At 37.5% G+C, this 14,100-nt stretch overlaps 1 protein-coding gene across 1 annotated transcript in view; it reads left to right on the top strand.

The window, feature by feature from the left end:
• Positions 1–6,262: 6,262 nt before the first annotated feature.
• Positions 6,263–14,100, top strand: part of LOC131076896 (protein ACTIVITY OF BC1 COMPLEX KINASE 8, chloroplastic) — a 179,381-nt gene continuing 171,543 nt past the window's right edge. The window contains exon 1 of the mRNA XM_058014241.2: positions 6,263–7,043. Within this exon, the coding sequence (XP_057870224.1) occupies positions 6,543–7,043 (501 nt within the window). The 5' untranslated portion in view covers positions 6,263–6,542. The remainder of the gene's footprint in view (positions 7,044–14,100) is intronic.

Consider the following 14,100-nt stretch of genomic DNA (forward strand, 5'->3'; position numbering starts at 1 on the left):
TGATGAACTTTAAGAATTATCTGCTCAAACATTTTGATTCTACTCTCATAATTAGCTTGTAAAGTAGTGGCATCCTTGGCCACCTCTTCTAGAATGGCCAACATCTAGAGTAACCCTATTTAGTTTATCATTTCTAGGGTCGCTATCCACTTTGTCCATTTTGCATTAGAGAACTTGAACCTTCTCACTAACAATATTAATTTTATTGAAGAGCCACTTGGATAATCTAGATGGCCCATAGTTCCCTCTGTAGCCCAAACAATAATATTATCAATGTGTCTCCTACTATCACATCTAGATACATCATCCTCTACCATACCCTGAGTCTCATCAAGAGTTTTCGTCTCCTCTATACCCACTTCCCTATAATGTTTATCCATATTCTCATTTGGAATCTCTTTCTCCTTCCCTTTCTCAACCCCACAATCCTTATCAACAAGTTGCCCCTCCTTCTCCTCGCCTTTCCAACTATCTCCTTTCTCCTTATTAGGGCCTTTACCTTTGTCATCTTTTCTTCATTTCATATCAGAGGAGCAACATTTTGCATCGTCTCTAGAGAAGGAGTCATTTGACCAAGCAATATGGGCATTAGGCCATTTCTTGGGGGTAATTTTAGGGGAGTAGTGCTTGTTGGCTTGATGATGATTGTAATGGATGACTTCATGTGTTGTCATTGATGGCACATGTATACGCACACATATGTTCACATTGTCTTAGTCATCTTAGTTAAGACAAACCGGCATTACTCCTAAGTTTTTGTATTACAAAACTGGTATTATATGTATAGTAAAGTTCAAACGGTTTTGAAGGTGTCTAACTGATATATGTAGAAGACTAGTATATGCAGGAATGGCATGATACCAGCTTGGAGATTCTGCGAAGATCATCAAAGAAGCAATTGAAGGACAATCGATCTATAAGTTGGAAGAGGTTAACTCTTAACCGGTATCAGTGTTCCAACCGGTTTCACTGATTGTGTGATTAGTTATCACTGGTCATGATGAGTTATCCCTAATCGACATATTTGGTGGCAATCTGTGATGAGGTATGCTAGATTGTCTGGATACACTACACCTAGGAAATTATGATATGATTCCCGAGCCGACATGAAATCTAATGTCTATATAATGACATTATGATGAACTATTTTTAGGATGTGAGATAGAAGTGTTAAGTTGTTGTGATTTACTGAAGTTGTAGCAAGAGTATGTCGGTGATGCAGTTTTGAGTGAGCGGAAGAGGATCTATTCAAGCAAGTTGTGCTACTTCTAGATCACACCACCTGTTGTTTTCTAATCACTACAACAGTCAAATCCCTTAATCGGGTAAGCTTTAACAAGCTTCAATGTACAAATCCTCTAACAAGGTGATCCATTAGTTTGGGTTTGAAATCCTCTACCGAGGTTACTCCTAACAAGGTACTACCTTTAACAGGGTATAGCTCTTAACAGATCTTTTGGGATCTTTAACAGGATTCACTCCTAGCTGAGCACTTTGTAGACCTTAATCGGTCAATTACCTATTACTGCAGATAGTTAACTTGTGAGTCCCATCTCATCGTGGTTTTTGCCAGTTGGGTTTTCCACGTATAATCATTTGTGTTATGGTGAATGTTTTACTTGTTGTGGATACTTTAATATCATTTTGGATTGCATGCATAGTATTAAGTAAATTGGTTAAGTATCTTTATCGGTCTGTGTTTCAAGTGGTATTGTTTTTGTTGTCATTGATTCACCCCCCACCTCTCAGTGCTTTATAAGTCTATCAATTGGTATCAAAGCCAAACTTCCTTAAGTCTTAATCGCTTTGAAGGAAACCCTAAATCCACCATGGGGGATGTGAGTTATTTAGAGATGGCTAGAGTGCTTGATGCTACCAAGGAAGAGCTTGAAACCCTAAGGGTCAGATTTAAAGCTTCACAAGTCAAAAGGAGAGAGTTGACTGAGAAACTATAGGAGATATTTGATAATAGTTCTTCAGATGAGGTTAACATTGATGCATTGGTTAAAGAAGTTGAAAAACTGAATGGTGAAAAGCTAAATCTGAGGAGAGAACTTGAAGCCCTAACCATCTGCATGAGCCAAGAGCTTGAAGCAAGAAGGGCAGCTGAAGACCTAATCAAAGAAAGAGATCACGAGATTGCTAAAATCAAACAAGAGAATGCAACTTTGCATGAGCATTGGCATGAAGAAAAGGAAGAGAAGGAGGCTTTGCAGCTAGATCTTGAAATGGCAACATCTCTAAGAGAGACTTTGCCAAAAAACAATGAAGATCTTACCAGAGAGCTCAGTGAGGCTAATGGAAATTTGGAAAAGTTCAATAAGAGTTATTCTATGATGGATGAGCATATCCAATATCAGAGGATGAAAGGTGACACATCTGGACTAGGTTTTAATACATATGAGAAAGGAGAATCTTCTGGTACAAAGAGCAACATACACAAAGGTAAAACTGCTCCTAAGGCTAACAAACCTACTGGTAAGAAAGCTTTTAAACCCGTTTTCTTTATCTGTTACAAACCTAGACATACTGCAAATGTGTGTAGAAGCAGACCTAATAAGAATATAGGCTATAATACAAATGTTGGGTATGTATCTAGGAGATTTGAAGGTCATTATTTTACATGCAACATGTATGGACATAGATCAATTGAATGCAGATATGGAGCAAACAATCCGACACCTCACATGAATCCAAGACCTAATGGTGACTGGAGGAGAACCTATGACAACCGGGGAAACATGAACTGATAGAAACCCTATGTCAACCGGTTTAGTCTTATTTGAAATGAAAAAGGTAACTAACGTGATTTGCACCATTTGTAATAATTATGGTCATGTGGCTATGAATTGTAGAAGGAGGACTGGAAGAGGTAATGAAGGACCTTGGATATCATCTAGGATGGCTTTCTATCATTGTCACAAACCGGGACACATGGCAAAATTCTGTAGAACCAGGAAGAACAAACTGGTTAACCACTCCGAAGATCAGAAAGGTAAGCAGAAGGTCAATGTTGAGGAAACCAGAGAGGAGATTAACAAAATCTGGAAAAAGAAGAGTGAGGACAAGCCTGCTGAAGAATCTAACCCTTCACCTAGTGTGGAGAATCCTGCACTAGTGAATTAAGCCTTTCAACAGGCCTAAGGGGAGCATAGCGGTAAATCTACTTCCAGACGCCTTGAAGAACACGTGGTAAGATAGTTTTTATTCATTTAAATTTTCAAAATATTTGTTTTTGTAAAATTATCATTCCCAACCCTTTAATACAAGGAGGGATATAAATAGTTATGTACTTTATTTATTTACCCTTAGATTAATGTAAAACAAATTTTATTCTCCCTCACATACACACAAGCACAATAATCTAAAATATGGTCATACGTATCCAATGTTCTCAAGTGTAGAAATATAAGCTATCAAAAATATGATTTTATTTATTTTGACCTATTTTTAGTTAGTTGAAGAGGGATCTATTAGGGCCCTCATCCAAACCAAAATAACCAAGATTACATAACGATATACAAAGATATTTATAAGACTATGAGCCAAAACAAATCTAATTGAGATGTGATAAATCCACAAACCTTGTAACGAAGACATACTACAAAAAATATAATATAACCTACAATAGGGAGAAAGACAACCATACATTTACATAAAACTAAACTAGATAAATAAATGATGACTATAGATCAACAAACTTATGCATGGGTAGCCAATAAATAATGACTGTGAGCTTAGAGATGAGTCTAACCATTGTTTGCTATGTGAATTCACCAATTAATTTCTTGGCCTTAACTACATGAGATTATTATGAAGTACCTTTCTTTGGCACCATCCTCTATAACTTTACCAATGACTAAAGAGAACACATTGAGTATGATAACCAAGTTGATTGAAAGGGAAACATCTCAAGACAAACCCTCGTAGACCACATAGTGCAATAATAAACCAAGAGAGGACTAAATCTATGTAGAATGAGGGATACGGTAAAATAAATCCACAAACACACACATCCTTGCAAAGTAACTAGAAGAACCATGGTGAAGAGTCACAACCTAAAAAATGTCCCAATATTCTTCAATATCAACTAGATAAACTTCTTTGAACCATTTATGAAAGGGTGAAGGTAGAACCAAATCCAAAAAGGGATTTGAGTGGACAAAAACCTTGCTAGGGTCAAAGAAGGGCTTTCATGGTAAAGAAAAAATATTGATCTACCAAAAAACACAAAAACCATGATCTTAGCTCTAGAAAAAATCCATGTTTGTAGTTGATTAGAACTCGAGAAGAAAGAAACCATTCTAGATTGCCAAAATGGAGGGAAGCTCAAAGTAGAATAAGAGGCCACCATCCATTTAAAAACATGGGTCAATGAGTTAGACTTGAAAACTACATAGTTGAATCTTGATAGCAATATCATGATAGAAAAAGCATGTTAACTAATTGTATGACCCACCAAATCCAAAAAGGGATATTTGAGTGGACAAAAACCTTGCTAGGGTCAAAGAAGGGCTTTCATGGTAAAGAAAAAATATTGATCTACCAAAAAACACATAAACCATGATCTTTAGCTCTAGAAAAAATCCATGTTTGTAGTTGATTAGAACTCGAGAAGAAAGAAACCATTCTAGATTGCCAATGGAGGGAAGCTCAAAGTAGAATAAGAGGCCACCATCCATTTAAAAACATGGGTCAATGAGTTAGACTTGAAAACTACACAGTTGAATCTTGATAGCAATATCATAATAGAAAAAGCATGTTAACTAATTGTATGACCCATAAATTTTCCAAATGGAATTTAGTGGCCAAAATGGAAGAGAACTCAAAAACTACCTCATTGAGGAGAGACAAAGTTAGAGAGTCCACTACCAAGAGTAGAAAGACATCTCCAAGTGAGACCTCACCTTCTAAAAAGGGACTAGTTGTAAACCCAACAATATTCGCCTTCACCATTTCCTTCTCTAGATCTTAGGCACTAGTTAAACTAATGCTTGTAGAGGGCACACCATTTACTTGAGAGCCCTCCTCAAGACAAATTGGCTCCAAACATTTAAACAAAGTAGGGTGAATAGTAGTTTCTCCATCCAATAATCCAAGACAAAAATTGCTACAACAATGAAAAGGGTTACTGTAGGATTTTGCCAAGATCAAGGGCACAATGAAAAGCATAAAAGAGACAATAGAATGACAAGAACAAACTGTATTCTCATCAATATGCAAAATGATCAACTGGATTAACCAATACAATGAATATAGGCCTGCTTATATAGGCAAGGCCATATGGATGTATGAGCACACAAATATGACATGTGGCTCAATGAGAAACAAGGGTAGGTAAGAAATACTAGGGGTAGGTAGGAGAAATAATATAATATTCCACAAGAGGTGGATGACCCACCGAATGTGGAGTGTAACAGCAAAATAAGACCACAAAAAGTGGAATTTCTCCTACAAGCTCTATCCCTATGTGCACACTTCCCTAAGTGTCTCAAATCCAAACTACGAAGAGATGCATTATCCTAAGTTAACTTAAGTAAGTGTAATAATATCCAAAATGAATATTTATTTACACCAACAGTTACATTCTTGTAGACACTATAAAACAACATATCCAAAACTGTAACAACAATGAAAAGGGTTACCCCGAAGGTTGTAAATTGTGACTTGATTTCCATTGGAACTATACCTTTCATCACAAAACCCAAAATTGACCTAAAAAATAATCCCATACTTTCATCATTTCACCGTTGTCTTCTCCTACTCCTCCAACGACCCTATCTTTACCTATACATAACCATTCCTTATAAATTACAAATTACCCACCTAAAAGCTAAAAACTTCTTCCCAATAGCCATCAATAATTCATATATTTTCATTTTAAATTAGTAACATTTTCAAATCCAATATTGTTTATCAATTATTATCATTAAGGAAACTTCCCATACACTATCATATACCAAAAATTCATGACATAATGAAAAGAGAGTTTATGTCTTAAATAAAACAATTAACTGATATTAGATTTCACCGATGATTGCTTTTTTAAGATCTAATTGTGTGAATACATCACTGATTCAATGATAAAAAATACGTGAATAGATCAGTAATCATAACACAAGTACTCCATCACCCAATGATAAAGGATAAAAATGAAAGCCAAAAACAACAATTATCAACCTAACTTTCATTCTCATAATTTACCTGTTATCTCATTTGCTATCCATGCGATGGAACCCTCGTTGATTGCTGTGCTCTGCGTACGACAAGATAGCACAGCCAAATAGCTGGACCAATGGCGGATCTTTATCCACACAAAACCATCGTGGCAAAGGCTTTGCCATACATTTGGCATAACCAAAATCCAGGGAGTACGAGAAAAATTAAAAAAGAAACAGCAGAATCCACGTCCTGGCTTACAGTTATTAAAACACAGCATCATACCCAAGCTTGTTTCTCTTTCTACTGAAACTGAAACAATTTTCGAACCCGTGACCTCCTTAAGAAAATAATATTTTTTAGCAGCAGGGCAGAGAGCAGCCATGGCTGCCTCTGTAGCTACTACAATCCCCCGCCCGCCTCCAGGGCATCTCTTACACTCGGGCCTTAGCCCAGGTTTCAAACCCCTTACATCCAGAGTCAAGCTGCGCAAGCTCGCGATTAAAGTGTCGGCGTCGCTTGCCGAAGATGACAGAACAGTTTCGTCGGATGAGAAGAACCTCGTGGTTCTCGGGGTCAACGGTTCGAGCCGCAATAACGGCAACGGAGCTGCATTTGAGGTGGGAAGCTCTGCTTCTTTTATTTCTAACTCGAACACAAATGGCAACGGAGCAGCTAGAGTTTCTGTTAATGGCAGCGAGAAAAGGTTAGCATTGGCTGAGAAGAAAAATAGCAACGGTGCGGCGACGGGCTCCGTTCAGTTTGACAGCTATATTGGTGGAAATGGCGCTTATGCGAGGGTGGAGGAAGATAAGAGAAGCAAGGTGGAAGAAATCGGGCAGGAGGAGGCATGGTTTAAACGGGACGGACGAGATAATCTTCAGGTGTGTTAAAGCAAGTTTTTTGTATTTTGTGTTTTTTTTTCCTCCGAGATTATTAGAATTTAGTGTAATTGAATGCAGGACAAAGAAATGAGACTGATTGATAATATTTTGCCTTAAAGAACAAGAATAATTTTCTGGAGAATTGCGATAGGAGTTTAAGTGCTTGACCAGAAGTAGAAAGAATTATCTTTTGGAGAAATTGCGAGGGGAGTTTAGAGGATTGATTAAAAGAACACTCTTCTGTAGAAAAAGCATCAGGAGTTTAGATGATTGACTAAAAGAACAAAGTATGGTCCGCAATTTAGATATGAGCTTGTAAGTTTAAATAAGCATGTGAGGGAAATGAGATTGCAATAGCAGTTTTAAAAATCCACTCAAAGAACAAACTAGGTTCCACAATTTGGATAGGAGTTCATTAGTATTAATGAATACGGGGGAGAGGAACGAGGCTGATTAATTGTGTCTGTCTTATCTGTCTTAAAGAACAAATTTTGATGAGAAATTGTGGACTTTAGAGTATCATTAAAAGAACAAAGAACAATCTTCGGGAGAATTGTGGAGTTCAGAGAATCAACTTTAAAAAAAGAATAATCTTCTGAAGGAATTGCAATAGGAGTTTAGAAAATTGACTTAAAGGTTAAAGTGCGGCCTGGAAGTTCAGTTCTCTAAACTGCCAACCTAGTTTCTGGGGAAGATTGTTCTTTAACATTATAGACTGCCAAAGCTTGAAGTTTCTGATACTATATTTTTTCCAAGTGAAATTAGGAGAATACAGCAATATACGCTATTTTATTTTTAGAAAAATGCATCTTCCATTAGAATGATAACTTTGTCTGAATCTATAGATCAGTCATTGAAGCTCTTACATGATTTGGCTTTGTAAGTCTTAAGTGGAGAACTGGATTAATATTAACTAGCATTGACATGGAACATCAGGAATTGAACTTATAGCCATTTTACTTGTTCTGTAAGTCTTAAGGGGACATTTCGATTAACTTTAAATAGCATTAATGCGGATCATTGCATTCCAAAGGATTGAACTTGTGTCATTTTATTTGTTCTGTATTTTATACTTAGAAAGGGACTAGCATAATATGTCAGTTATATTTCTCCAACCTCTGGACAGAACACCGAACATCCTCATTGCAGAACACCAAATATCCTCATTACGGAACACCAATGCAACTGATTTTGCTTCCTCATTGCATGATATATTGGATTTTTCTGGACCTAATGACACCTTAGTTTTCAGAAAGCATTGACGTTGCCTTCTTTTGTGATTGAATATCACCAAGTACTTGTCTTAAGTACTTTTCTTGCAAGAGGTGTTCATTGCTTCCCAATACTTCAGAGCTGACACTCCAGCCATACCTAACACCAAATCTGAAATGATCACCCAAAACAACTGTCCAAACTCACCACCAGTACCATCTTCGAGAACATTGTAATTGCTGTCCCAGTCATCATATTTGTCCCATGGAGAAATGTATTGACAATACCAAAAAAGGGCAGTTTGAAGAAATGAACAACCTTCCAAAATAAAGGTCACCGCCCTAATGCCATCCAATAAGGGGGGAACTACAGATGCAAACTACAGCAAAGTCAAATGGCTGCCAAAAAGAGACAAAATTGTAATTGCATTCCTCTGCCCTCAAACAACCTCAAGCATGTTGTTGACTGTCCTGCTATAAGATAGGATGAATATTTGACTCCAGAAATCTCCTGACAATGTTCGAGAACACCACCAAGACACCTGTGGAAACATTTTCCTACTCATACATCTATTGCATATTCTTTGAAGCATTCACTGCATTGCTGAAAGAAATGAGAATTACCCCAATAATGATTCCAGTAGAAGAAGGTCACCTAACAACCTACACAAAGTCAGAAAACACTCCTCAAGAGACCTCATACCATTTAGGACACAAACATAATGCCTGCAGCATATTCAAAATACCTGTAGCAACCTGTAGAACACCTGTAACAGAATGTTGAACACCTGCAAAAACCAGTAGCAGCCTGCAAAATTCCCGCAGCAGCATGAACAACACTTATAACACTGATTGAAGTGGCCTACAGGTGAACTTGTAGCATGTTCCCGACCATGGAACCTTTCCAATCCAAACTACTCAAAACAATTTTGGATCACTTAGTGCCACATGCATGAGTGTTATAGACACAATGGTCCTTTACCTTATGAAGATCACTGAATATCGATATCAACTTGCTGCATTAGGGGTAAAGGTGGATGATGATGATGAATTGGTGCACATAGCTCTAACTGGGTTGTCCTCACCTCGGGACCCATTTGTTCAAAGTGTTTGTGCTTGAGAAAAGCTTTCACTTTTGAGAAGCTTTAGGAGGTTTTTGTCCAAGAGGAGATCAGACTAGAGACTGTTTTGGCCAAAGTGAAAGAGAATCAGAAGCAAGCTCTCATTAGAAAAATGAGGAAAGGTGGTAAGAAAGGAGAACCTGGAAAGGGTCAGGAGGACTCAAATTCTTTTCAATAGAGGAAGACAAATTTGAAGCATATCAAGCGCTTCATATGCCACAAGAATGGTCATTACGCTTCTTAGTGTCCTAAGAAGAAAGGGAAGGGTGAGCAGCAGCAGCAACTGAAGCAGTTTTTATGTAGTGCAAAGCTTCAACAGTGGATGAGCTTTCATCGAGACTTGAGACAACCTTATCCATGGCATCATGCATATCCACTAACATCATTTTTAGTGTAGGGACATCATCTTGAATAAGAAGGCTTTCAATAGACTTAAGGTCCAAAAGGAAGTTTTATAGGTGGATCTTGGTGATAATGTGGCATATCAAATTCCAGGGACATGGCATATCACATTCCAGGGACATGACATTTTTCTTCTGCAAGCCTTTAGGTGATGTTCTTGAACTCTATGATGACCTATATGTTCTTGGTTTACCTAAGAATTTACTTTTAGTGTTAGACATGATTGATCCAAAGTGTGTGGTTGAGTTTGACGATCAACAAGTCACTATCAAATATTGCAACCAAGATCTTGGTTGAATATTGGCCAAATGTATGTGAGAGGGTGGCCTTTATAGGTTGAGTGTCAATCTGATTGAACATGGAGCTTTAGTACAAAACGTTGACAAATTGTGAGAGATTTGGCATAAGAGACTTGGTCATCTACATTGAAGGATCAACCCTCTTAATTGATATGGTGTAGGATTGCTATAATTTAAGATATAGTAGACATGTGTGTCTAAGGGTTGTGCACTCGACAAGCATGCTAAGATGCCATGGCCCTCCAGCTTAAGCCCAAGGTAATATTATTTTAAAAATATTGTTTATTAACCCTACTATAATAATATAAATACATATTAATTATTTTATTATTAATAATTAATTGCACCAATTGGCCGACCTGGTTCTACTTTACAAATAATAATAATAACAATCTTTGCAATTGTGGGCCAACCTAATCTTGTTTTTCTGAGGCCGACTTATTTCTCTTCCAGCTTTCATAAACAAATATAAAACTGGGGGAATTTGCTGGAGCTGATCATCATTTTTTTTGGAAAGAATATTCTACTGAACTACTGTTCAATATTCTACAGAACTATAGTTCTGGCTATTAACACCTTCAGGATAAAACCCCTGCTGGTGTATTTAAGTTGGGATGTAAATCCTAACCTTTCTCTAACATCACTATCTACCCTGCATTTTTATCTAACTTGCATTCACACCTGCGTAGGGAATTGGGGTAACAAGAAGCAGAAAATCTCTAAATTAGGCGAGTTGTGTGGACAATCACTTTGGCAGAAGGCCATCATACCACCCAATTGAGCAGACAGTGTTCCAAGTTAACATCCATTGTGAACCCTGGCTGAGCGACAAGCATTGGGAGATTTGGTAAAAAGGACAGGCTAGAGGAAGTGCCTACAGGTCTTTTGCCCACACCAGCCACACCATAGAATACATCAGGCAATAATCAATAGTGAGGCACAAGCCATTGAGGCACACTAGTGACGACCTTGGGCAAGTTCAAACTGCAACCAAACCCCAGGCCTAGAACAGAATCTGGATGTAGCAGCAAACAAATCCATGAGGGATTTCCATGAACTAGTCAACTGCCAAGCATTAGTAGACTCTGTTGTACCAGAAATGATTTGAACGTCTTTATGGATAATTTCTAGGTGCAAGATACATCAACTGAAGGTGCACATATTTTTGGCTATCAATTAATAGCCAAATTATTTCTAATATGCAAGTGTGGAAAATGAAGGGAATCATGCTGATTATAAGAAATGTAATTGCTCGCCTTTTGTTGGTGTCCTCTATTTCATCATTATCCAAAAATACTATAGAACAAATGCATAGAAGAGGGTTGACACTGCCAAAGAGCTATTTGGCATAAACAAAGAGGAATTAGAGACACGTGGTATGACCATGTGTTGTAGGGAAGGACTTGAAGTTTGTGGTGTTGTGAGTGTTGAGACATGGACCAGCTAGGACTCGAACCTAGGACCTTCCATATGCTGCTGGAGTGCTCTACCACTGAGCTAGTGGCCCCTCTTGGACCAGTCCATCGTCGGTCCAGGTGTGGCTTATTTCCAACACCAACACCCCCCCTTAAGCCACACCTCTTGTGTGCTTGGGGCTCCTAGCCTGGACTTGGCTCTGATACCATGTTGAGACATGGACCAGCTAGGACTCGAACCTAGGACCTTCCATATGCTGCTGGAGTGCTCTACCACTGAGCTACTGACCCCTCTTGGACCAGTCCATCGTCGGTCCGGGTGTGGCTTATTTCCAACACCAATAGTGAGCACATGGTGCAAAATACCGTTGTTGCATTGCAAGCTAGTTCAGGATCATGTTGTCCCATGACATTGCTATATATTATGAGAACGGATTTTGTCCTACAACAAAAGATCTTTTTAGACCTTGACCACAATTTGGTCAAGGAAACTATTCTCCTATTGATAAACCACGATCATCCTTACACACATTTGTTGGACAATCTTTGGAATGAGATTCTGGCTGCACTTTCTTAGGAAATTCTAGTGTTCCACAGAATCTTTGGGACAAGGGGTGCAGTAATAGGGGCATGAGTTTTAGTGATGACAATTTCTTAACAAAATTTAGGGATGGCAGGGGACATCTATTAAAATAATACATAAAAACTAATATTTGAAAAATTAATTAGAAAAAAAAAGTTATAGAAACTGCAATTTATCATTTATGTAAATAATATGAGTAAAAGAAGATGAAATTTATATGAAATTGTGTCACATTTTGCATTAGAGACTATAAATCTCAATGTCTTCAACCCTATCTTTGACTATAACTATAGTGGCAGTACTTGGAATTAAGATTGACTCAGCAAACCAAAAATTCAAATGGAACTCAATTAATTAGAATTTTATTGTGCTTTGCCAAAAGTATTTTTATCTTTTTTATGTTTTAAAACTAGAGTGAATGGTTTATGGTTTAGGTTTTAGGTTAGGTTCTTTATATAATTTTTTGTTTCATGCTATTCAACTGTTTTTTCTTTCTTAGGATGTGGGGATCTGTTGATGTGTTTTTATGCACAATGCAACATAGAATAAAATACCAAAGGCACTCTATCCTCTCTTTGATCAAAATCTCCTCGGATGCTAAATGATGTGATCAACTGAGATGACTCCAAGGTTTCTATAGTCAGGGCTTGATGTGTAGATAGCTCAATTGGTTGATATGATTGCTGGTAATACAAGGAGACTTACGTTGAGTACTTGAATATTGAACGTTTGGATGTTGCTGGAACTTGGAAATTAACTTGATTTAAAAAAAAGGGCAAAAGGATAGAGTTTAACGAGTCTAATCTAATCCTAAGAATGTAGGAACGATGGACAATTTTTAATGAAACTCAGCTAAACCTTGCTTTGACATGCAAAGCAACAACTCCACAAAGCTTAGTGCGATCTTCTAAAGAGAGCAAAATGATGTTCAAACCACTGTTAGCAACAAGGATACCATCAAGGCAATGCATATCAAAGTGTGAATAGCAATTGAAGTTAAGCTAATTTAAGGATTCCAGTTGACCACACAAGGCAAACTTACAATTAGCAAATCGCTAGTGGTATGGGTATATGAACTTCACCATTGATCATGCACATAGTTCTTTCATTCATCTAAACAACATGAAAATGAAATCAGAAGTAGAGACCATACAACTTATTGAAATAACACATCAATTCACCATAGCTTCAATAAAATCATATGCTCTTTACAACAAAGTCTTGGAAACAATCTTTGCCTTCTCCTACAAGTTCTACTTTAACTTCTAATTCCTAATTGTGTGGCTATTATCTATCTTCTATTACTCTATTATTGTTAACCTGCTATTAACCTTTACAAAATGAGAGATTTGAGCCTTTTATAGATTTCTCATTACAATGAATGGCTTGGATTGATTCACAATCAATGGCCAAGATTACAAGGTTTTGAAACCCTAATTAGGGTTTGTTACAACAACTCCCTTTGGCCAATGAGAAAATTACATTTAATTTGACACATGTCACATATTGAATGTGAACCAATAGAGAAAGAGGTTAGGTATCTCGAATTTTGTGCCATCATAGGATGAGTCAAATACATTGTATCCAGACATGCTGATGTGGAACTCCTCAACAGGGTGAGTGATGATAAGGATGCCACCTCAATTTGTATTGGTAGACTTGATACTCAACATCACGAGCTTGCTCAATGTGGTGATGATGGGAAGCATCAACTTAGTCTAGTCAACACCTTATCCTTGCTTGCCTATTTTGTCTTGATCAATTTGACTTGGTTATGTTGCCATGATGCAATTTTGCTCCTCATGTTGTGCTGCTAGCATTGAATGTCATATTGTTGTTGAACTTATCTTCATGTGGTGGTTGCGTCCTTCCATCTTCATGTTTGGGAATCTACCCTTTGGTGATGTATCTACACTTTGGTGAGTTTTCATAATGATGTCTATGTTTGATCTTGACCTTATGATGCCTATACCTTGATGTTGAAGTAACCCCCTTTGGAGCATTATTCTGATCCTCCTACAATCAG

The sequence above is a fragment of the Cryptomeria japonica genome, chromosome 10, assembly GCF_030272615.1.
Source record: "Cryptomeria japonica chromosome 10, Sugi_1.0, whole genome shotgun sequence".
NCBI classification, from domain to species: domain Eukaryota; kingdom Viridiplantae; phylum Streptophyta; class Pinopsida; order Cupressales; family Cupressaceae; genus Cryptomeria; species Cryptomeria japonica.